At 59.9% G+C, this 21,271-nt stretch overlaps 13 protein-coding genes across 13 annotated transcripts; 7 read left to right on the top strand and 6 right to left on the bottom strand.

Annotated features, from left to right (window-relative positions):
* SPRG_13070 (hypothetical protein) lies at positions 1–1,036 on the top strand. Its single transcript, XM_012353945.1, has 2 exons — positions 1–127; positions 172–1,036. Exon 2 carries the CDS (start codon positions 238–240, stop codon positions 979–981), a length of 744 nt encoding a protein of 247 aa, XP_012209335.1. The 5' UTR covers positions 1–127; positions 172–237; the 3' UTR covers positions 982–1,036.
* A 230-nt stretch (positions 1,037–1,266) lies between these two features.
* Positions 1,267–1,919, bottom strand: SPRG_13071 (hypothetical protein). The gene has a single exon (XM_012353946.1). It carries the CDS (start codon positions 1,849–1,851, stop codon positions 1,339–1,341), a length of 513 nt encoding a protein of 170 aa, XP_012209336.1. The 5' UTR covers positions 1,852–1,919; the 3' UTR covers positions 1,267–1,338.
* A 929-nt stretch (positions 1,920–2,848) lies between these two features.
* On the top strand, positions 2,849–3,525 carry SPRG_13072 (hypothetical protein). Its single transcript, XM_012353947.1, has one exon. The coding sequence runs from the start codon at positions 2,908–2,910 to the stop codon at positions 3,472–3,474; it is 567 nt and encodes a 188-aa protein (XP_012209337.1). The 5' UTR covers positions 2,849–2,907; the 3' UTR covers positions 3,475–3,525.
* Positions 3,526–4,324: 799 nt separating this feature from the next.
* SPRG_13073 (hypothetical protein) lies at positions 4,325–5,411 on the top strand (the record flags this gene model as incomplete). Its single annotated transcript, XM_012353948.1, has 2 exons — positions 4,325–4,549; positions 4,593–5,411. 2 exons carry the CDS (start codon positions 4,325–4,327, stop codon positions 5,391–5,393), a joined length of 1,026 nt encoding a protein of 341 aa, XP_012209338.1. The 3' UTR covers positions 5,394–5,411.
* Positions 5,398–6,344, bottom strand: SPRG_13074 (hypothetical protein; the record flags this gene model as incomplete). Its single annotated transcript, XM_012353949.1, has 2 exons — positions 6,125–6,344; positions 5,398–6,077 (listed from the first exon to the last, which is right to left on the bottom strand). Exons 1-2 carry the CDS (start codon positions 6,309–6,311, stop codon positions 5,398–5,400), a joined length of 867 nt encoding a protein of 288 aa, XP_012209339.1. The 5' UTR covers positions 6,312–6,344.
* Positions 6,345–6,528: 184 nt separating this feature from the next.
* SPRG_13075 (hypothetical protein) lies at positions 6,529–7,430 on the top strand. Its single transcript, XM_012353950.1, has one exon. The coding sequence runs from the start codon at positions 6,535–6,537 to the stop codon at positions 7,405–7,407; it is 873 nt and encodes a 290-aa protein (XP_012209340.1). The 5' UTR covers positions 6,529–6,534; the 3' UTR covers positions 7,408–7,430.
* A 318-nt stretch (positions 7,431–7,748) lies between these two features.
* SPRG_13076 (hypothetical protein) lies at positions 7,749–9,390 on the top strand. Its single transcript, XM_012353951.1, has 3 exons — positions 7,749–8,710; positions 8,754–8,980; positions 9,024–9,390. The coding sequence occupies exons 1-3, from the start codon at positions 7,844–7,846 to the stop codon at positions 9,349–9,351; spliced, it is 1,422 nt and encodes a 473-aa protein (XP_012209341.1). The 5' UTR covers positions 7,749–7,843; the 3' UTR covers positions 9,352–9,390.
* Positions 9,344–10,089, bottom strand: SPRG_13077 (hypothetical protein). The gene is made up of 4 exons (XM_012353952.1): positions 9,947–10,089; positions 9,805–9,896; positions 9,686–9,761; positions 9,344–9,644 (listed from the first exon to the last, which is right to left on the bottom strand). Exons 1-4 carry the CDS (start codon positions 10,063–10,065, stop codon positions 9,431–9,433), a joined length of 501 nt encoding a protein of 166 aa, XP_012209342.1. The 5' UTR covers positions 10,066–10,089; the 3' UTR covers positions 9,344–9,430.
* Positions 10,090–10,363: 274 nt separating this feature from the next.
* On the bottom strand, positions 10,364–12,326 carry SPRG_13078 (hypothetical protein; the record flags this gene model as incomplete). The annotated part of the gene is made up of 4 exons (XM_012353953.1): positions 10,364–10,486; positions 10,538–10,863; positions 10,976–11,474; positions 11,532–12,326. The coding sequence occupies 4 exons, from the start codon at positions 12,324–12,326 to the stop codon at positions 10,406–10,408; spliced, it is 1,701 nt and encodes a 566-aa protein (XP_012209343.1). The 3' UTR covers positions 10,364–10,405.
* A 481-nt stretch (positions 12,327–12,807) lies between these two features.
* SPRG_13079 (hypothetical protein) lies at positions 12,808–14,695 on the top strand. The gene is made up of 5 exons (XM_012353954.1): positions 12,808–14,068; positions 14,109–14,218; positions 14,270–14,356; positions 14,403–14,495; positions 14,537–14,695. The coding sequence occupies exons 1-5, from the start codon at positions 12,886–12,888 to the stop codon at positions 14,612–14,614; spliced, it is 1,551 nt and encodes a 516-aa protein (XP_012209344.1). The 5' UTR covers positions 12,808–12,885; the 3' UTR covers positions 14,615–14,695.
* On the bottom strand, positions 14,635–16,290 carry SPRG_13080 (hypothetical protein; the record flags this gene model as incomplete). The annotated part of the gene is made up of 2 exons (XM_012353955.1): positions 14,635–15,411; positions 15,505–16,290. 2 exons carry the CDS (start codon positions 16,288–16,290, stop codon positions 14,635–14,637), a joined length of 1,563 nt encoding a protein of 520 aa, XP_012209345.1.
* Positions 16,291–16,495: 205 nt separating this feature from the next.
* On the bottom strand, positions 16,496–17,410 carry SPRG_13081 (hypothetical protein). The gene has a single exon (XM_012353956.1). The coding sequence runs from the start codon at positions 17,358–17,360 to the stop codon at positions 16,566–16,568; it is 795 nt and encodes a 264-aa protein (XP_012209346.1). The 5' UTR covers positions 17,361–17,410; the 3' UTR covers positions 16,496–16,565.
* Positions 17,411–18,009: 599 nt separating this feature from the next.
* SPRG_13082 (TKL protein kinase) lies at positions 18,010–20,701 on the top strand (the record flags this gene model as incomplete). The annotated part of the gene is made up of 18 exons (XM_012353957.1): positions 18,010–18,024; positions 18,069–18,203; positions 18,252–18,339; positions 18,387–18,438; positions 18,490–18,555; positions 18,607–18,678; positions 18,727–18,792; positions 18,837–18,899; positions 18,943–19,008; positions 19,051–19,220; positions 19,269–19,401; positions 19,454–19,520; positions 19,563–19,659; positions 19,705–19,795; positions 19,836–20,088; positions 20,133–20,216; positions 20,266–20,386; positions 20,430–20,701. 18 exons carry the CDS (start codon positions 18,010–18,012, stop codon positions 20,699–20,701), a joined length of 1,911 nt encoding a protein of 636 aa, XP_012209347.1.
* Between the last annotated feature and the right edge of the window lie 570 nt (positions 20,702–21,271).

Below are 21,271 nucleotides of genomic sequence, written 5' to 3' on the forward strand. Positions count from 1 at the left end.
CGCGGGACCTCGCGTCGCACCGCAAGAGTCGGCCGCCGAGAACGAAAAGCTCCGGCAAAAGGTCGCCGAGCAGAGCGAGTTCATTGAGACGCTCCAGTCGCTCCTCGCCAAGCGCCCGCGCCTCGCCGTACGTCGTCTATCATTCGCCCCTCATGCTCATCGACAGCCTAGGTGTTTGAGAACGACGAGTGGAAGGCCCTCCGGCTCGTGGCCGACCCGTCCAAGCGCATCCATGGCATGAACGCGCTCCTGCACCGCCAGCGCCAGATGCTCACGGGCGTTTTCCTCCAATGCGGCCTCCTCGAGCCGCACGACGACGACATCCACAAGGTCAACGTCTGCTCGGACATCACCAAGATGCTCATTAGCGAGAGCGTCCGCTTTGTTCGCATGAACGTCCCGTACCCGGTCCTCGCGGAGGCGGCGTGGAACGTCTCGCTCGGGCGCGAGATCACGGAGAAGTGGGGCGACAACTACAAGATCCTCGAGACGATCGACGCCAACACGGTGTACGTCGAGTACGTGCCCCGGAACGGCGTTGCAGATGCGTCCGGTGTGCTCTGCGCGCGGTACCTCTACCGGCGCTACTACGAGGACAACCGCGTCGTCATTGTGTGGAAGTCGATTTTGGAAGACGAGTGCTACCCCCTCGACGAGAGCGTCATGCGCGTGCACCAGAGCGGCTGGATGGTCATCGAAGGCGACGTCAAGAACCCGTCCCAGTCGCTCTACAAGCTCTTTGTACAGCGCCACTCGCCGACGCGCGCGGGGAAGCTCATCCACCTCACGGACGTCTTCCAGTTTATCATGCCCAACATCTCGCTCGAGAAGCGTACAACGACGCACGTCACGGACTTTATCGTGCAGTCGTTCCGCGGGGTCGAGGTCGCCTTTGAGAAGGCGATCGACGTGGCCGTGCGCAAGCTCACGTACCATCACCGCCACGACTTTATGCTCACGCAGGCCGAAATGTCGCTGTGAACCCGTCGCCCTCTGTCCCTCTAGTGTCTTGTAAAGTACTCGTTAATGTATGGCCTGCAATTTTGAAGGTGTCGTCTCTCGGAGGGGGAGTTTACTAGGCGGTGTCCCTTGTAGCGACGCAGCCACGAGCTTTTCGAGGTGGTGGAGGATAACACAACCGACGCCACCGACTCTGCATGCCTGACAGCGTGGGTTGAGGCGTCAGCACGCGATTGCGCACCATTCCGTGCGCGTCTAACGAGACAGTGGGAGTATGGTCATGGGGTAGAGAAGCTTGAAGAGATTTGGAGATGGATTTTCGTGGAAATTATAGACGGGTTTATATTCAATATCAAAACAAGTAATATTCGCTTGGAGTTAGGCCATGGCTGCGAGCATCGTCACTGCGGCAGCGGTGAGCGCGATACCAGTCGTCGTCGCGCTGCTTCCCTTGGACGGGGCGGGCGTCGTGATCGAATCCGACGAGTTCTTGGACGTGCCGTTGCCACCAGTCGTCGAGTTGCCCGGCACCAAGGGACTGCCGGCCAGGGCCTTCAAGAAAGCAGCGACGGCGTCTGTGACCGACACCGTCGAGAACTCGGAGCTCTCGAGCCCACCAAGGGCGCACGGCGGCGAGAGCGCAGAGACTTTGGCTTGCATCGCCGTGAAGAGTTCTTGGCACGGCTTGGCGGTGCTGAGCTTTTGCACTTGTTCCTGCGTCGGGGCGGTGCCCGTCGCCATGAGCAAGAGGTCGTAGCCGGAAGCGTCTTTACAGGCCGGGATTTGGGCGGCGAGCGGAGTCAACGTGCCAACAAGCGACATGATCGCGCACGGGCTCGAGGCAGCAGACACCGAAGCAGAGAGGGCGAGGAGGAGTGCAGACGTCTTCATGGCGAGGTGGTTGGTTGAGGGTTGCAAGGTGATTTTGAAAGTATTCTCAGGTTCCGTGCTGAGCCGGCTAAGCCGTCCTCGAGCGTTTCGCCCTCGCGTCCTCGGAGTTCTGGTCGTCCTCGATGAATCATCGAGGACGATAGCGACGAACGGTGATGTATTGTCGTCGCCTATGCACACAACGTTGCATGCAGCTGCTTTCCCACCTTGAGTCTGTCTGTGATGAGCAACAGAAGTCGCCCTAATGCCGAGCTCATTTCACCGAGCATGAATTTTCAACGTGCTACCCAACTGGCGAGGAAGGACAAGGCCTCCTAGAAAAGAGAGAGCTGGGAGAGAGCACTCGCGATAGAGAGTCGGCCCAGAGAAATTACATTGCACCGGTTCGCGGTAGGCGACGAATGACGTGCACAATAAGTGCACTAGTACCGTAAACTGGCACGGAGGAAGTGGGTTACGCCCCTTTTACTCATTCTACTCTAGAACTTGTCAGGTAGTTTATGACGAGATGTATTACCCAATGCAACGTGCTTTATATTTGCTAAACTGAGCTCGCTCGTCCGCGTTTTCCTTGACGTCTTCCCACTGTTCCCGCACAGACCAACCACGGTGGAGCTCAGGCTGGGAAGATCCATCGATGAACTGTCGGGCAACGTCCTGCGCTCTCCAATAACCATACCTACTGTAGATTCGACTATGACCTGCGCCTTGAATTACCACGACCCAGATTCAAGCCTTCGTACAGTTTACCACCTTGGTACAGACCAGGGTACAGGCCAGGGTACAGGCCATTTTGGGTACAGGCTCTCGTTCTCCTGCTGTTGGATCGTTTCGGTGAACAGACTGTTGCGTCTCTCGACGCGCTGCCTGATAACTTGCCCAATCATTGGGCAAGCTATTGGGGAGAGTCTCTCTTCCCCCATAGCTTGAAGAAAAGCTGTCTCTCCGAGATACAGATTCTTCAACTCGGTAAAGGCTCGGGCATGGACGGTGAACGCGACCAGAGCTTTTCCCATTATCAAATTCACTTTGCCACCAACAACTACCCACCTCATCATGAAGACGTCGACGCTCCTCCTCGCCATTGCCGCCTCGACCGTGACGGCCTCGGACCCGTGCTCGATCCCGTCGCTCCTCAACACGCTGACGCCTCTCCAGGCGCAAATCCCGGCTTGCACGGATGCCTCGGGCTACAACCTCATGTTGATCGCTACTGGGTCGGCCCCGACGGCCGACCAAGCGAAGAAGCTCGCTAGCACGCAGGCGTGCAAGGACCTCTATGCGACCATGCAAGAGAAGGTCTCGAAGATTGCACCTCCGTGCTCGATCGGTGGCGTCGAAACCTCGACGTTCACGTCTGTCGAGGTCTCCTCCGGCATCGCCGCTATGCTCAAGGCCCTTGGCGGTAGCCCGTCGGCGCCGGGTGCATCCACGGCAGCTCCCGCGAACAACTCGACGAAATCTGCCAACTCGACCATTACGGCGGCGCCTGGCAATGGAACGTCCAAGTCGAACTCGTCGAACACGGTGACGACGCCTGCTCCGACCAAGCCCAGCAGCGCCGCCGCGACCGGCGTCGCCCTCACTGCGGCGGCCGTGACCATGCTTGCGGCCATGGCCTAGTTGTGAGCTAGCGTTTTGTCGTAATCGTTTTGAATCACATACATTTGCACATACAATTGCATTACAGTGTAAGCTAGCCCACCCAAGACCGAGCCACTATGGGCAACAACAACCTTGGAGTTGGTGTAGGGCGAGGCGGGTCGGTGTCGAAGGAATACTGTGAAAATCGGCGTGCCCTGCGCTTCGTTTATGAAATAACGTGTGTGATTAAAGATCTTGGTCTTGGAAACCCTCGTCCACTGCGTCAAATCGGCCATCTCTATAGCTGAGTGTCGCCATTGACGGACCAGTATCGAAACCTCAGAGATGATCGAAGACGCTGCCTTCGACGCGAGCGGCAACATTGCATCACCAGTGCATCGGTGTCGGTTATCTCCTCGTTCATCCCAATGCCTTCTCGCAGCATTTACCCAACAAACGAACACAACAGACAACTGCCCTGCTATCGACGAGTCGATGGATCAAGCGCATCAATTGTGTCCTTGAGTGCATGGAATTTCATGTTGCTAGAAGATATACAAGAGACGACGACGAGGAGCTTTCCGGAGCCACCGCCGCCGCAGCCACGAGGAAGATCGGGCGTGGTGTGATTGCTCAAACACGCGCTTCGTCTTTTCTGTCCCCTGTGCATCGTCCGTAGCCGACGTTGATGCCCACTGCAGCATCAACTCTAGTTGCTCTTCCTGTGCACAATATTGTCCTTCTATTCGAATAAAGAACGACAACGAGGGAAGCATCGACGGTCGCGGGCCAGTTTTGATGACAAATCCGCGGCCGTGCCATTTGGCATCATTTGAAACGACGCGATTTGATTGGCCGCAGCCTCGGCAGGCAACAAATTGCAGTCACGATGGAGCCGGGAAAGGACGACAACAACAGCAACAGCGCGCAGGAAGAGGCCGCGCTCGAAGCCCACCTGCAGCTGCTCTCCGACATGAAGGCCGTCGACACCTCGTTCGCGCTCAACTGGGCGACCATGCTCGGCGGCAAGCGCAGCGCTGACGCCATGGCCGCCGACGACCACGACTTCATCGCCGAGGTCCAGGACCTCCTCGCCAAGCGCCCGCGCCTCGCCGTACGCCGCCGCCTCCTCGCTGCCTGCGCTCACGCTTCTCTAGGTGTTTGACAATGATGAGTGGAAGACGCTGCTGCTCGTGGCCGACTCGGCGAAGCGGCTCCACGGCATGAACGCGCTCATTGACCGGCAGTACAAGCTCCTCACGGGCGTCTACCTCCAGTGCGGGCTCCTCGAGATGCACGCGGGCGACGTCCACCGCCTCAACGTGTGCTCATCCATGGAGAACAAGAACCTCCTCGGGGAAAGCGTCCGGTTCGCGCGCAAGGCGGTGCCGCACCACATCTTGGCCGAGGCCGCGTGGAACGTCTCGCTGGGCAAGGGCATCACGGAGAAGTGGTGTAAGAACTACAAGACGCTGCAAGTGCTCGACGCCAACACGGTCTACGTCGAGTACGTCCCGAAGCACGTCCTGGCCGACGTCTCGGGCACGGTCGCCGCGCGGTACCTCTACCGGCGCTACTTCGAGCCGAGCCGCGTCGTCATTGTATGGAAGTCCGTCCTCGAAGACGAGCTGCTTCCGCTGGACGAGAACGTCATGCGCGTCCACCAAAGCGGCTGGATGGTCATCGAGGCCGACGCCAAGAACCCGACCCAGTCCCTCTACAAGTTATTTATTCAGCGCCACTCGCCGACGCGCGCGGGCAGCTCCTCCACCTCGACGACATCTTCCAGTACATCATGCCCAGCATCAGCCTCGACCACCGGACAACGACCTTTGTCACGACCTTCATCGAAGACTCGTTCCGCGCGGTCGAGGTCGCCTTTGAGAAGGCCGTCGACGTGGCCGTCCAGAAGCAGAAGAGCCGCGTCGCGTACCTCCTCTCGGACGCATAAACATTAGTATATTAGTAGGTCGAGGGTGCGAACGCTCGAGGCGGCAGTGTATCTTTGATGTGTTGCTCGACGTGCGCCCGAAGCAGAGACGCCACGTGCGCCTGCAGATCGAGCTCGGGCGCCGCGGCGGCCTTGCGCGCCAGTGGCTTGGCCAGCGCGAGGTTCGTCGCCGCCGTCACCGACTGCGTCCATGCGGCGTCGGCCGCGAGCGCGAGGTCGGCGATGTGGCGCCAGTACGTGAAGAGCGCGATGACATAGGCATCGGCGACGTCGTACTTGAAGCTGGCGGGGGCCTCGGGACGTACCAGCGCCGGCTCCATCGCGAGCGCGAAGTCCAACACAATGTGCTTGATCGCATCCTTTCTTTGCTTGTTGGTGTCCTTGGGCTTGGCGAGGCGGAAGAGTGCGCGCGCCGTCGTCGGGTGCACGTGCTGCGGGCGCGCCCCAAAGGTCGTATAGCACGAGTACGACACGAGGCCGTTGAGCTGCGCGAGCTGGAAGAGCCCTTTGGTGTGGAAGCGGCCGCCCGCGTACGTCTTCAAAAAGTCTTCAATGCCAACGACCCACGGCAGCGTCTCCGATGTGCTATGAAGCCGCTGCAGCGTCGATGCAATGTCGACGCCAATGTCCAGGATCTGGCTCTCGCTCGAGAGGTGCTTGGTCGACACGTGCCCAGCGTCGGCGAGGCGACCTGCGCAGCAGCATGAGGCAAGAAGACGGCTGCACCGTCGATCGTACCGCGCTCGTTGAGGACGACGTAGCCGGTCGTGTTGGTGTTGATGTCGAGGCCCAGGACGCGGAACGGCTTGGCGGTCGCCACCACGGACTGCAGGCGCTCGGCGATCCCATGCTTGAGCAGCAACCCGTGCACGACCTTCATCACTGTTGGTCCAATGTCAAGTGCAGCACCCTTTTTTGTCGACATCTTGGATAGAATCACGCCACTTAAAGGTGCTTGGGCCTGCTCGCTGACATTGTCAGCGTGTGTACGGGTAAGACATGACACGCTAGAGTTTATCACACCAGTACATTGCTTGGAGAGGCGACATGCGCGTCTCTTCATGCTCTCGAAATGATAGCGCTGGGCGTGCCGAGAAACAGTTGTGTTCTTTTAGACCACCAAGATCAGCCAGCGGTCCACAAACAGGATGAAGTTCGTGAAGCTTGCGACCGGCGCCGAGATCCCAGCCATTGGCGTGGGCACCTACCGCCTGCGCGGCGCGGATGCCGAGCGCGTCGTCTACGACGCAGTCCGTCTAGGCTACCGCCACATTGACACGGCAGCGGTATACCAGAACGAGACGTTCGTTGGCGCCGCGATCCGCCGCCTCATCGCCGAAGGCGTCGTCGCCCGCCAGGAGCTCTTCGTGACGACCAAAGTTTCGCCGCGCTTCATGGGCTACGACAACACCAAGACGTGCGTGGGCCAGTGCCTTCGCGACCTCGGCCTCGACTACGTCGACCTCATGCTTGTGCACTGGCCTGGCACGCAAGGCATGCGCACGGACGATCCGCGCCAGAAGGACAACCGCGTCGGCACGCTGCGTGCGCTCAAGGAAGGGTTCGAAGCGGGACATCTCAAGGCCGTTGGCGTCTCCAACTTCAACCTTGTCCACTTTGAGGGCATTGAAGAGTACCCAGTCCACGTCAACCAGTTTGAGTTCCACCCGCTGCTGTTCACGCCCGAGACGCAGGCGCTACTGAACTACTGCGCGACGAGAGCGATCGTGGTCGAGGCGTACACGTGCCTCGGCGAGGGCACGCTCCTCAACGCGACCGAGTTTCCCGAGGTCCACGCCGTCGCGCAGAGCGTCGGGTGCACAATGGCGCAGGTGCTCATTGCCTGGGCACTGCACCACGGCTGCGTCGTCATGCCCAAGGCCAGCTCTCCCGAGCGTCTCCGCGAGAACCTCGCCGCCGCCAGCGTCGTCTTGGAGAAGGCCCACGTCGCGGCCTTGGACGCCATCGTCGCCCGCGTCGGCCGCCGCAAGTTCTGCTGGGACCCCAGCACAATCGCGTAGACAGTCCGAGATGCAACGTACATCGTCTTTGCCTTGCAGCTCGGGCCGTGTCTATGGGCACGTGGATTGGACCAAGCAAGATCGCCGCTGCCCATGTCCCACACCTCGTCCTGCACCTGGCACTAGGACGGGGGACACGGAATAGTGGTATCCAGTGCTTTGTAGTGGCAACCGCGTTGGGTTCGATACAAGTATCAAGTAGCGTTGCGTCCATTTAGCCATTTCGGGGAAACAGTGTCTTAATAAACAGCTGGATGCCTTTGTCGTCGAGGGACAGGATGCTATATATTATGACGCTGCCTACTTGAATGGAGTCAACTTTGAATATAGAGAATAAATACCACGACAGGAGCACCTGGGCTACACAGAGGCCTTCGTCGTGCGTCCCGAGAACCAGCGCTCCTCGGCAACGACTCTCCCATTCGCCCAGACGACCATGAACGCGGTCGAAGAAGACGCGCTCCTGCGCTTCCTCATGTCGGGGCAGGCCATGGCCCCGCCGCCGATGATGGACCTGCCGGCGCCGGCGACCTTGCCTGCGACCACGACTACCAGCATCCAGCTCGACCTCGGTGACCTCATGGCCGGCCTTGGTGGCAACGACGACGTCGACGACATGACGTCCGAGCCGAGCGAGTGCTCGACAAGTGACAAGGACTCGACGAGTGGCACGTCGCCGCAACCTCCGAACCTCAAGCGCAAGTTGCAGCTGGCCGAGGCCTCGAAGAAGCACCGGCTGCGCCAGAAGGACGAGCTCTCGTACCTGCGCGAGAAAGTGACAAACCTCAACTCGCAGCTCTCGATGCTCAAGAAGATCAAGGAGCTCGAGGGCGAGCACGGCTCGCAGTGGGAGCAGCTCGCCCGGTCCCAGTTCCTCGAGCGACAGAAGGCGTACCAAGAGAACGCCAAGCTCAAGTCGGCGCTCGAAGAGCAGCTCAAGTTTGCCGAGGCGCTGCAGTCGATGATTGCAAAGAAGCCGCGGCTCTCGTTTCCCTCGATGCTCGACAACGAAGAGTGGAAGCTCTCGAAGCTCGGGAAGGACCGCGACGGTCGGCGCCACGCTATGAAGATGATCATGGAGAAGCAGTACGAGCAGCTCGACGGCATCCTCGTGCGCTCGGGGCTCTTTGACCCGAAGGAAGAGATCAAGTCGTCCAAGATCAGCTGCCGCTCGGACGACGAGACGATCTCGATCGACTTTATCCGCTTCCACACGCTGCCGTGGACGTACGACATCGTCGCCGAGGCCACGTGGCAGGTGTGCACGACCAACATCGCCGACGAGATCAAGAACGTGGGCGACGTACGTCTCGCGGCCCGAGGCGCCGAGTCTCATCTCTGCGTAGCTCCTCGAGGCCTTGGACGACAACACACGCTATTGCGAGAAGATCATGTGCAAGCAAGGCCGCACCGAGTGCCCGTTCTTCGGCAAGTCGCGCGCCAATGTCATCGGCCAAGTGCTCTTCAAGCGCTTCTATGAGAAGGACCGCGTCGTGATTGTCTGGAAAGCCATCATGGAAGACGAACTCTACCCGCGCGACCCGATGACGCTCTTGGCCAACCAACAAGCCTGGTACGTGCCCGTCCAGCTTGATACGTTGATAGATTCGAGTTAGGATCATTGTGCAAAAGGGCACGACCCCGGGCACGTGCCGCGTCAAGTCGTACATTGAGCGGCTACCACCGTCGCGCGCAGGGAAGGAGGTCGCACTCGACGACATGATGAAGTCGATGCACATCCCGAGCGACTACGGCCGGCGGGAAAAGCCCATCGAGAACATTGGCGTCTGCGAAGCCTTTGCGCCCAAGCCCGGCATGATGACCGAGTATTGCATGAACTCGTTCCAGGAAATGGCCAACAAGCACGAAGAGGCCGTCGTCGCGCAGGCCAAGCGGCTCGCCGACCTCGAACACGCGCCGACGACCACGACCACGATTCTCTAGGCACCTCCTTGACGCTTTATATATCTATCTTCGCACAAGCGCGCGTGTCTCCAAAAAAGCGTCCAAAAATCGTCGGGGATTAGTCGGCCTTGGCCGAGCGCTTGGGCGTCTTGGCCTTGGACGTCGCCAGCAAGGCCTCGCGGCGCGCGTTGTTGACGGTCTTGGGCTTGCCCTTGGCCTTGATGAGGAGGATGGGCACGAGGCCGAGGAGGCAGATGACGACGAGCGCGATCGTGTTGAGCGGCGTGTCTTCGTAGCTGTCATGCGACGACTTGTACGCTTCGTCAAAGTTCCTACGCGGCCGCGTGACGCCCATGCATGGAGGTCGTCGTACTTGAAGCCTTGGTCGTCGGCGATGCCATAGAGGTCGTACTTTTCGCGGCGTTCCGGGTCCGACAAGACGCGGTAGGCTACAGCACATGGAGCCTCTCTGCAGGAGACGCTGCCACGTACCGTTGGCGATCTTGACAAAGTGCGTCTTGGCGTTCTCGCGGTCCTCGGGCGCCTGCTTGTCGGGATGGTACTTGAGCGAGAGCTTGCGGTAGCTAAGCAATGCAAGTGAGACCATTTGCAGCGATGCGCCGATACGCCGTACATGCGCTTGAGGTCCTGCGACGTGGCGCTGGAGCTGGCGCCGAGGAGCTCGTAGAGGTCTTCGGCGGACGCGGCGATCGCGAACACGAGCAGCAGCAAGCACGTCCAGAGGAATCGCATGGCGGCTTTCGAGCAAATGGTCGCATACAAACCCCCAGTCATCTCTCGACCAATCAGACGCGACCGCGCAGAGCCCAAGATCTGGCCTCGACGACGACCTCCCGCCCATGGCCGAGACACGGCGTGGGACTCGACCTGCGCACCTACTCGACGCCGCCGTGCGTAGAGAGACAGGGCTTAGAGGCGCCGGTTGCAGCGACACGGGCGCTGGGACGAGGCCGTTGCGATCTTAGTGCAATCTTAGAGCACCACCGTGTAGCCAGCCCCAACGCAATGTGCAGTACTAGTGGTTGCACGACGTGGTGGCCAAGGGTGGTGGTCATTTACAATAATTAAACGTCTACGCGAGGACGCCGAGGCTCCACGGCGGCAGCGCAAACGAGGCCGACGTGAGCGACAGAGGCCGCGCCCGCTCGCGCTTCTACATCTCTCGACGGTGAGGAACGAGATTGCTACAAGTGGCGAGGCGTACGAGGCGGTCTGCAATCAACGCCGGGTTCGTCGCGGCCAGCGGCACCTTGGCCTTGGAGACGTCGAGGATCAAGTCCGAGAGCACGTGCATGGACGCGCGCTTCATGATGGTCACGTTCACGCCGTGCACTTGGCGCAGGATCGGCACCAAAAGCTGTACAAAGCCCGCGCTCACTTCGCTCGAGAGCTTGTCGAGGCGCAGCGTCGGCGGTCCCTGTCGGCTCTCGCAGATCGCGCCCTGGAGCCACTCGGAGAGCGCTTTGCGCTGGGCCTTGTCGCGCGTCCAGTGCTCGAGCAGGCACTGAATCAGCGGCGAGTTCAAGTCACCTTAACCAAGAGACAAGACACACGATCAGCATCGACGCCAGAGCCACAAGAAGCGGCGCCGCGGAGACCCGAGAAGCCACCCACGACGCACGAGAGACGAAGAGGGACCCACCTGGAGGAGCGGGGTGCACGCCATGGTCCTGCACCCACTCGGCTTCGTCCGACGACGTCTTTTGCGGTGGGTTGCCGGCACCAAGCGTGCGCACGTGGTGCTGGACGAGCTCGGTCAAGCGGTCGATCTCGGCCTGCGCGGCCTCGCAGCACTCCTGCGCCTCCTTCTGCATGACGACCGCCGTCATCCACTGCTGCTTCGTGTGCCGCAGCGTGTCGACCGTCACCTCTAGCCGTGCCTCGAGGTCCTCGACCTTGTCCCGAAGGATCGAGTCCGACTCGACCGGCGGCGGCGGCGGCAGCGCCTCGACCGCCGCCAGCTGCTGCTTGAGCGACGCGATCTCGTCCTTGAGCGCCAAGTTGACCTGGACGACGTCGTCATGGAGCGAGTGCGGGCCGCGCATGTCCGACGTGAACGGCGCGGTCGGCGCGCCCTCGGCCTCGTCGTCGGTCAGCGCGCAAGAGCACTCGATCGAGAACGGTCGCGCGTCGGCGATTTTCTGTGTCACCGACTGAGAACAAGAAGGTGGCAGAGACAAGGTGATAGGTAGTAGTACCTTGTACGTCTGCACCATCGCGCGGAGACTCTCAATCAAGAGGCGCTCCTCGTCCTGCTCCTCCTTGAGCAGTCTCTTCTCGCGCTGCACTTGGAGCACTTGGTGCTCGAGGTTCTTGATCTGGACCTCCATGGTCCGCGCCCGCGCCCGCTCGTGGTGGAGCGAGGTCAACTCTTCGTGCGCCCGGCGCAGCTGCGCGTGCAGCTCCGCGTTCTCCGAGCACACGTCGTCGTAGACGTCCATCTCGATCATGTGGGCTTGCGGCGCCTCGTTGCAGACGGACGAGAGCGAGCAGGACGATGGCACGTAGTAGCTGCTGCCGTCGTCGCTCTGGTTCTCCGAATCCAGTGTCGACGAGCCGCCGCTGAGCTTGGCGTGGTGCAGGTCGGTGCGGAGCTGGTGGATCGTGTCCTGGAGCTCATCATGTATCCTCTCCCACTCGGCGTGTTCGTGGAGGATCTGGGCTTTGAGCTGCTTGATGTCCCGGTGCGCCACCTGCACCTCGAGCACGGCTTCTTTGCGCTGATCGCGAAGCACCTCGACCTCGATCTCGAGCTCGCGGTACTGGTGCTGGTAGCGCAAAACGTCAGCGTTGAGCGCGTCGATCGAGTACTCGAGCTCGGCGTTCTTCTCGAGCAAGAGCATGCCGGCGCGCGCGGCCATGCGCAGCTCGTCTTCGCCTACGCTTCCTATCGCGCCTGCATGTCGTTGGTGCGAGTTACCATCGAGGACGTGGTCGCTTCCGTCGTACTCCTTGTAGCTGCGCTCCGAGTCGGTCGCGACGTAGCGGGACATGGCTCGTCGGGCGAAAAAAGGCAGATTGACACACACATCTTGGCTCGCGCCTTTGCGGTCCGGATAGTATCCGGAAACTGGCCCAGCCAGCTTGTCTATGACCAGGCCCACTCTTGTTCCTTCGAAGAATCGCCGCGCCATCCAACGCGGGAAAGAACCGACGACGCGATGCAGCGAATATTCGGCACCGCGTGGTTGAAGGCCCAAGCACATATCATTTTTATTGAATTACCTCGGGTTTTCCACGATTTTTTTTGATTTCGAGGACGAGGACAAGCGACGACGTCCGCGGCAGAGAAGGTGCGCGCGCACTCTCTAGCCAGTCGCTTGCTCCTCGATCTGTCGACAGAGTCGCTTGCACAGTACACTGTACGAGAGTGGCATTTCAGTAGCCGCGCCGATTCAACGTCACCAACGTGCTCGGTGACGACGGCGACCGACCGCCCTCGCCGCCGCGTCGAGCTCGCGGCGATCTTGGAGGTGGAGTGCAAGGGCAAAGTGCGGCGACGTCATTGACACGTCACGTGAGGTGTACGCGGCCCACTTCTCTGCGTCGACCATGCATTACGCACCTTGCCCGTCAAAAAGCCAGGTGGTCCTCGAAACAAGCTTGGGGGTTGTATGCTATACTGTATCCGAGACAAGTGCACCCAGCGCGCGAAGGGGCGTACGACGAAAAATAAGATCCGATTCGAAAAACGAGCCATGGCCTTTTTCTAGGGGCGATGCCATTCGAGGTCACTTTTGCAGACGACCGGTTGGCAGCATGCGCCGTAGTACGATGCTCCTCGCGCTGCTGCTCCTCCTTACGACGGCGTCGGCCAGCGTCTTCTCGGGCTTCAACATTGGCCGCGAGTTTTCGTATATCGGCAAGTTTTGCTTTGGCTTTGACGAGGACTTTACCAAGACGGTGGGCGTCATCCAAGGACGCATCCGCACGCCGGACGACGGCGTCCAGCTCGCCATCTACGACGACGAAGCGATGTTTTGGCAGTACATCATGAACCACGACGACGCGACGTGTGACTGCAACTGCAAGCTCTCGTCGGCGCACACCAAGTACGTCTTCAACGTCTCGCGCGCGACCGACAACCTGCACGCGTTCCAGTTCAACTTTTCCCTCGAAGAGCATTTACGCCCGCGCTTTTGGTACGTCGCGCTCGCCAAGTGCGTGCCCGGTGGCGCCGCGTACACGCCGTCGTTTTTGAAGATGTCACCCTCGGACTTTCTCAAGTACTACTTCACTGCGTGGTTCTACCTGCACTTCACCCAAGGCGATGGCAGCGAGGTGCCCGTGTACCAAGAAGACCTCGACGTTGTCTACGCGGCTTTTGCGATCCTCTCGGGCATCAGTCTCGCCTTGCAGATGACGGCCGCGCGCCAACTGCACCGGTCGGAAGCCTTCCACCCGATCATCCAGCTCCTCACGACGATCGCCGCCGTCTTCTTCTCTGCGAACGCGATGCTCGCCTTGCATTTCACAGCGTTCAAATGGAACGGGTTTGGGATCCCGCTCCTCCTCGGCCTCGGCCGCGCCTGCCAAGCGGTTCTGCATGTGCTGACGCTCCTCCTCGCGATGCTCATTGCGAAAGGCTGGACCATCAACTCGATTACGCTCGACGGCCGGTCGAAGCTCACGACCGTCATGGTGGCGCTCCTCGTCTTGTACGTCTCCCTCGCCATGTGGTACCTCATTGGGATGGACCCGGCCTCGACCCTGTACCTCTACGACTCGTGGCCTGGTACGGATGTGTTGCATTTATGGATGTTGACTCCGTCTAGGGCTCGGTATCTGCGCGCTGCACTGCTTTGTGCTTGTATGGTTCCTCTCGACGCTTTCGCAGACCCGTCGAAAGGAGGACGTGGTCGAGAAGCGCGCATTCTTTACTCAGGTACAACGAACGGTTGCTCCCGGACGAACGGAGTGTAAGCAGGGTCTGTAGATGGGTGTCTTATTTGCCATCTACGTGCTCTCGGTGCCCTTTATGGTCACGCTGGCCTCGTTCCTCTCGCCATGGGTGCGCGAGAAGGTAGTCGCGCCATCATCGTGCTGGTACCTGACGAACCGACTCGTAGATTGTCGACTCGGTCACGCTTGGGATTGAGTTTGTCACGTACTCGATTTTGATTTTCCTCCTCTGGCCGTCCCGCGCCCCCAAGTACTTTGAGGTACAACCTGTCGATATGGCATCGCTGAGCCGTTGGTCTAGCGCCTCTACTCGCTCTGCGGCTCGAGCGCCGAGAAGACCAACCTCTGCGACACCTCCCTGCCGACCGATGTCTTGTAAAGCGTTAACGATATAACCCTTTACGCGCGATCGTCGTGCTTGTCGGTGGGCGGCGTCAAGGAGCGGCCGTACGTGTCGCGGTCCGTCGTCGGCTCTTCGGCCGCCGGCGCCGGCGCTTCCGGCTTGTGGAAGCGGCAACTGACGAGCGAAAAGAAGAAGCAGACGGCGGCAGCGATCGCCAGGTAAAACGACGGACCAAAAAAGCTGCCCGTCGGGCGCTGCTGGGTCCAGAGCACAACCGTCAGAAGCGCGCTCAGAAAAGCGAGCCCGACCAAGCACTGCGACGCCGTGTCGACGCGCGGGCGGCGCGTGCCGCAGCAGCAGAGAAAGGCCAGCGCCAGCAAGGCGAGGACGCCAGCGATCGGCGCCAAGTAGGCAAAAACGAGCGTCGCACGCCCCAGATGCCCGCACGACGAGCGCAGAAACACTGGGAACGTTGGGTCGGCCGTGCGGCGCGCAATGGTGGCGACGACATCGCCGGTCGGCGGCGCCGAGCAGAGCGGGTCCATGTGCGTCTCGACCATCTCACCGTTGGGGAGCAGCAAGCCGCCGCGCGACGCGTGGTAAAAGGAAAAGCACGTCGCTGCCGACATGGACGTGGCGTTCGAGAGAATGTTGACTTCGGTGCAGACGCCCCAGACGCCCGCCGTCATGCGGGCGCGCAGCGTCGCCGCCGACAGCGTCACGCTCGGCGGGCTGCTCGTCGACCAGAGCGGCAAGCCGACGGCGATGCCGGCGCAGAGGACGCCGAGAAGGCACCACGTCACGTAGCAGAAGCGCGCAGGACACATCTCGATCTCGGCAAAAGCGCAAATGTGTCAAAACTCATCAGATATCTTCAAAATCCAGTTAGCCCGAAAGTACTAGAGCGCGCTTGTCCACGAGCCGACCTCGCGCCCGATCGCAGAGAGCGCGATCGCAACGCAGACGCAGTCGTGGTCCATGGCCGAGAGCTCGGAGCAAAAGGCAGTCGCGGCGTCTCGGTACGGCTCGTGCGCGTACAGCGCCAGCGCGAGGGTTTGGTTGGCGATCGCGAGCGGGATGTGGGCCACGAGACTTGGCGACGGCTCCCAATACAGAGGCCCCGCCTGCGTCCAGCCGTGGTACTGCCGCAGCAAGAGGTCTCTGCAGTCGACGTCGTCGGCGGCCATGGCCCTGCACCACTGAGCGATCGCGTCGTCGGCGCGATGGGGGGCCATTGAAGCATCCAGATAAAAGTACCGCGTCGCAGCGGTCGCGAGACGGAACGATAGACGAATGAGCATGCCGGCGTCGCTGCCGACCACGCTCGGCACGTACGCCGTGGGCGATTCGTCGTCGTCATCGTGCGCAAGAGCATGGAAGACGGCTTCGACGGTGCTGACGAAGCTTTCTGCGCACCTAGGCGCGTCGGCGGCAGCATGGACACATGCAGCATCCTGGGCGCGCTGTACGTTGCCGTGCCCGATGTGCCAGTGCTGTGGCTCGTGCGCAAACGTCCTGGCGTGGAGGCATCCGATCGTGACGCCAATGTCAACGCCAAGTTGGCAGGCTTCGCGGCTCGCCGCCGTGGCTACGCTTGCGTAGCATAGGGCGTCAGCATGGATTGCGTCGCGCATGCGAGCCTCACAGGCCGAGCGTCCAGCGTCGGCGAGCGCGAGGCCAAGCGCGGCCGCCACGAGCCATGGCCACCGCATGTTGCGTCTGGGTCGCGATCTATGTTATAACAATCCGTGATGTGCAATAACGAGTTGCATATGCTGTTAGATCGATGTTGGTCGCCAGCTGGCGACCTCGCATTGGTCTGATAGACACTGCATGCAAGGGTCCACTCACCGCTAAGTTCGAGGGTCCATGAACCCTGCCTCACTTTGATAGCGTTCATGACAAGAAGCACGAGAATGGCATGAGCGAAATAAGATTATACACGTATATACACACTACACTCGTCTAAGTCGAGGCACGTCTTGTTCTAGAGCTGGAGAAAGAGCACGCTGGGCGAGCTCAGGTCCTCGTCGATCGCATACATTTGGACGAGCGGCGCAATGGAGAAGCAGACAGAGCCGACGATGAACTGACTCGCGGCGAAGGCGAGGTTGACGCGGGCGACGTCGGCGTCATGACAAGCAACAAACTGCGGGAGGTACGAGTACGCGCCGACGATGAAGAAGATGTTGCCGACGAGATTGAGCAGCGACACGAGGTACCAAGGGCTGAGGATCTGCGACCAGCGCCGGCGCACGGGCGTGCTGCTCGCGTGCGAGTACGTTGCGAGGCGCGCGACGTCGACGGCGATCGCACCGCAGAACGTGAGGCAGCCCGAGATGAAGAGCCACGAGCCGTACGTGGGCGCGATCGCAAAGTAGTTTGGCAAGTAGTAGACGCCGCCGATGACAAACTGGACCGAGCCGAGCACGTTGCAGCCGCTGGCAGCGACCGGTGCGAAGCGCAGCAAGCCCGGCGGCCCGTCGACGTGTTCGATGCGCGCTTCGTAGCTGTCGATGCAGCTGCCGCACAAGAAGGCAAGACAGCCGAGCAAGTAGCAGTACGCGCCGACCCAGCTGTCGCCGGGCGTGGAGCCTGCGCGCGGGTAGAAGAAGAAGGACCCGAGGAGGAAGGCGAGGCCGCCGACCCAGTACGAGACGCTCGAGGTCTCGAGCGCGAAGAAGACGAGCTTGCGGCGCCAGCCCATGGCCTCGCCGTTGGCCTTGGCGAGCACGCGCGTGTAGGGCGACGCCGGCGTGAGGACCTCGTGGCGGGCGAGCATCTTGGCAACTGTCAACCCGCAGGAACAACCTCGTCAAGCTACCGCTGCCAGATGGTCTCTGAAACGACGTGGCATTTGCACGTGAGAATTGCATGGTGGAAAACCCACGAGAAATCCCACCGCGCATGGTGGGATATGGCCGTGTGAATTAGTGGGAAATTGCCGCTCTGTGGTGCAATCAACCGCGCAACGACATGCGATCGGCGGCGGTTCAATTACGGGCAAACGACTTCATTTTCATGGAGTTGCCTCTCTAGTAAAGCATTGGAATGGTAGGCGCGGCTCTATTGGACTCGTGGCATGTCGCCGACAAGTCATCCGGCCACCGTCTCTGCTAGTGTTGGCGGGATGTTGACGCGCCAGCACAAAGTTGGGTGTACGCAGACTGTCGCCAACGGAAAATGGCAAACGTTATAACGACAAGGCCCTTAGCCGCGATTAGTAGATGACCGGCCTTGGCAACCTTTCGCTCTATGGCCATCGACTACGTGGCGGCCAGTGGCAAGCACGCTCTCTCTGCATCATCATGTGCTTGGCAGCTGTGCAACGCTAGCCTAAATGCACGCAACCTACCATCCACACTGGTCCAGATTGCATGCATGGGTTGATGTGATTGCGTGTGCGTCGGATTGTCAGACTTCATTTTGCGATGCTCATTTCCCTCGTACTACGCAGCGGTCTTGCGGCGTGCCTCATGGCGTCCTGTAGCTGCACCTCGTTGCCCTGGTTGTTGCTGCGGACGCGTGCGCCTTTGGCGGCTTTGACGCCACCGCCACGTTCGTCGGGTGCCCCGCCGACATCAAGCCGCACGTTCTCTACTGCATTGTCGACAGCCATTGCAAGGTAGTACGCTTCCAATACACGGCGCGCCAAGACAATAAATGTGAGCAGCTCCTCAAGACGTACAACGCGAGCGCCCTGCGCCTCAGCTCCAGCTTGGACCCGTCCAGCCCGGCGCGCTACCAGCTCACCGTGTCCTGTACGTCCAAAGCCTTACATAGTAGCTCCTGTTAACGGGAGCAATAGATCCAATCCAGCGTGTGGCCGACGAGCCAGGCGTCAAGATCGACTTTCAACTGTAGGGATGGTGATGGTCGCAGTAATTTGAGTGGCGTCATTCTGGCTCTAGGCGCGTTGAGAACGCCTCGATTCGACAGATCGACGACCTCTCGGCCGTCAATAACCTCAAAACCCTGTACGCCGAACTTTTGAGCTAGCTCACACTAACTGCGTCATATTTGCACAGGTATATCTACAACAACAACAACGCAGCGCTCAGCGTTGCCCACACGAAGCTGCCAATGAGCCTCCACGAGCTGTAATACCTACTCGACCGTACTATAGCAATTGTGACATTGTTCCGTAGGACTCTGTCTGGTGCGCAGATCCAGGCGCTTCCGAACGCAGCGCGGTTGACGGGGCTGACCTATCTGTGCGCATTTGCCTTCCAGATTTCTTGACCCAACACACATTTAGGAATGTCTTCAACAACAACATCACGCGCCTCGAGCACCTTGATCTGCGCAACGTCACGACCTTGTACCGAACCTCCTTCTGCAGTATCGTAAATGACATGGCGTAGCTCTGCGGGGCTCAACCAGATCTCAACGTTCATCAACGTCTCTCTGGGCAGCGGCCTCACCTACTTGTACGCTGTCGCAGCGTTGGATTGCCTCATCTTCCGATGTAGCGACTTGACCAACAACCGAATCACAGATTTTGTTGTGGACCCAACGACGTACGGCGCGCTTCGGCAGGCAAGAACGTTGTCGTTGGACGTGATTGACGTCTCCAGCACGTGCAAGTCGCCCAACAAGGTCCTTCCCCTCAGCGCCCACGCCAACGTGTGTGTGACTCCAGGTACTATCCTATTCTCGTTTCCCTCCTCTGGTTATCGAGCGTCACTAGGCTCGATGCTAGCGAGCTCAACAGAAAATTCTACGGCCTTGGGTGGCGCTGCGATCGCAGGAATCGTTGCCGGCGCTGTCGCGCTCGTCGGGCTTTGTCTCGCTCTATTCGTCCAGCGGCGCCGGCGTCTCATGTCATCGTTGCTACGACGCTGCGAACGCCACATCGCTCATGTGATGTCGTAGATCCAAGGGGGGTGCACTCGACCAGACAGAGGCGACAGACTCGGAGCATCCCGTTTTTAGCCTTGACGTTCGTCGAACGGGCTCAACAAGAGCTGAAGTTTCACTGTAGAGCCTTGCGCTGCTGCGACTCGACCACCAGTCGCTCGCAGCGATCAAGTTTGTCGCAGAAGGCGCATACGGGCAAGTATGGCTCGGCACTTATGAAGGTCCACCGATACCGTGCGCCCGGAAAATCTCTCAATGGCGCGCAGGAAATCCCGTGGCGCTCAAGCGTCTACTGTCAGGAGCCACGTCCCAGTCGGCGATTGCCACGTTCGTCGACGAGATTCTCTTGGCCAGCAAGTACGCGGTCACCCTCTATAAGATATACATCTCGCATTAGGCTCGAGAGTCTGTACGTTGTCCAGCTCATCGGGGCGAGCTGGCGCATCCCCGCCGAGCTGCAGATGGTGCTCGAGTGGATGGACCGAGGCGACCTCCGCTCCGTCCTCGAGGCGACCGACGACACGTCGTTTCTATGGGATGAGAAGATCCAGCTCATGCTCTCGGTCGCGGAGGGCCTTGTGTACCTCCACTCGATGTTTGTGATCCATCGCGACCTCAAGTCGCGCAACGTCCTCCTTGATACCGTCAAGGCACGACGTCGCACGACCAAACCTTGCCATTGAGCACCGACTAGGGCGCCAAGCTCACCGACTTTGGTGTCTCCAAGGAGATGACGACGGAGACCATGACCGTCGGCGTTGGCACGTACCGCTGGATGGTACCAATCATGTCATTTCGACAAGATTGTAACAAGGATGTGAGTGTAGGCGCCCGAGGTGCTCCAGGAAAACCACTACACGACGAGCGCCGACGTCTACTCGTTTGGCATTCTCATCTCGGAGCTCTGCACCCATCACATCCCGTACACGGATAAGCAGACGGAGCGAGGTAGAAGACGATGGATAGATAAGGTAAATGCGACGCCACATAGGCAACCCGCTTGTCGACACGGCGATCATCAACCGCGTGATCCAAGGCACGCTCCAGCCCACGTTTGGCGCCTCCAGTCCCACGTGGGTCGTTGAGCTCGCAAACGACTGCATCGCGTTAACTGCCGACGACCGACCGACTGCGATCCAAGTCGCCCACCGAATTCGTAAAAAAACAGGGAATAAATCTTGCTCGTGCAAGGGTATGGACCGATTAAGACCTCAACTAATGTTGATTGACGTCATTACCATTCCCAAGGGAATGAAACCTTGATCATAACACTGGCCTTGGTTTTCGAACGTGTTGCATGTCAACACAGTGAACGTCGCTGCCAAACAACATCGAACAATAACGACTTCTATGAAGTTCCAACTGACTGGGACAAATCATTGATTTTATAGACGGTTAGTAGTCTATCGCTCATTGCTCGGCACAAAACGTGGCGTCTAGAACCAGCCGCCGCAACGGAACGGCGAAAAGAGACCGCAGCCGCCACCAAGACCCCAACCAAAGCCACCAAGACCCCAACCAATGCCACCGCCACCGCAGATCGACCCAAAGCACTCCTTCTGGCCACCCTCGCGGAGGTTTTGGGTTGTCTGGCCTGCCTCGGCGCTCAGTTTGGCGATCGCTGGCGTGTCGACAGCAGCAGCGGCCGCAAAAGTGCTAGCGACGAGGGCGAGCGCGGTGACGACAAACTTGACCATGATGTGATGGAGACGCGGAGAAAGCAATACTGGATGCGCATCACTGCGTCGAGGCGGAGGAGGACAAACAGTCGCGATCTGTCATGGAATCGATCTTTCTCAGTCGCGACAATTTCCGTGATGGGATACGATCGTT

The sequence above is a fragment of the Saprolegnia parasitica genome (genome assembly GCF_000151545.1).
Source record: "Saprolegnia parasitica CBS 223.65 unplaced genomic scaffold supercont2.140, whole genome shotgun sequence".
NCBI classification, from domain to species: domain Eukaryota; phylum Oomycota; class Saprolegniomycetes; order Saprolegniales; family Saprolegniaceae; genus Saprolegnia; species Saprolegnia parasitica.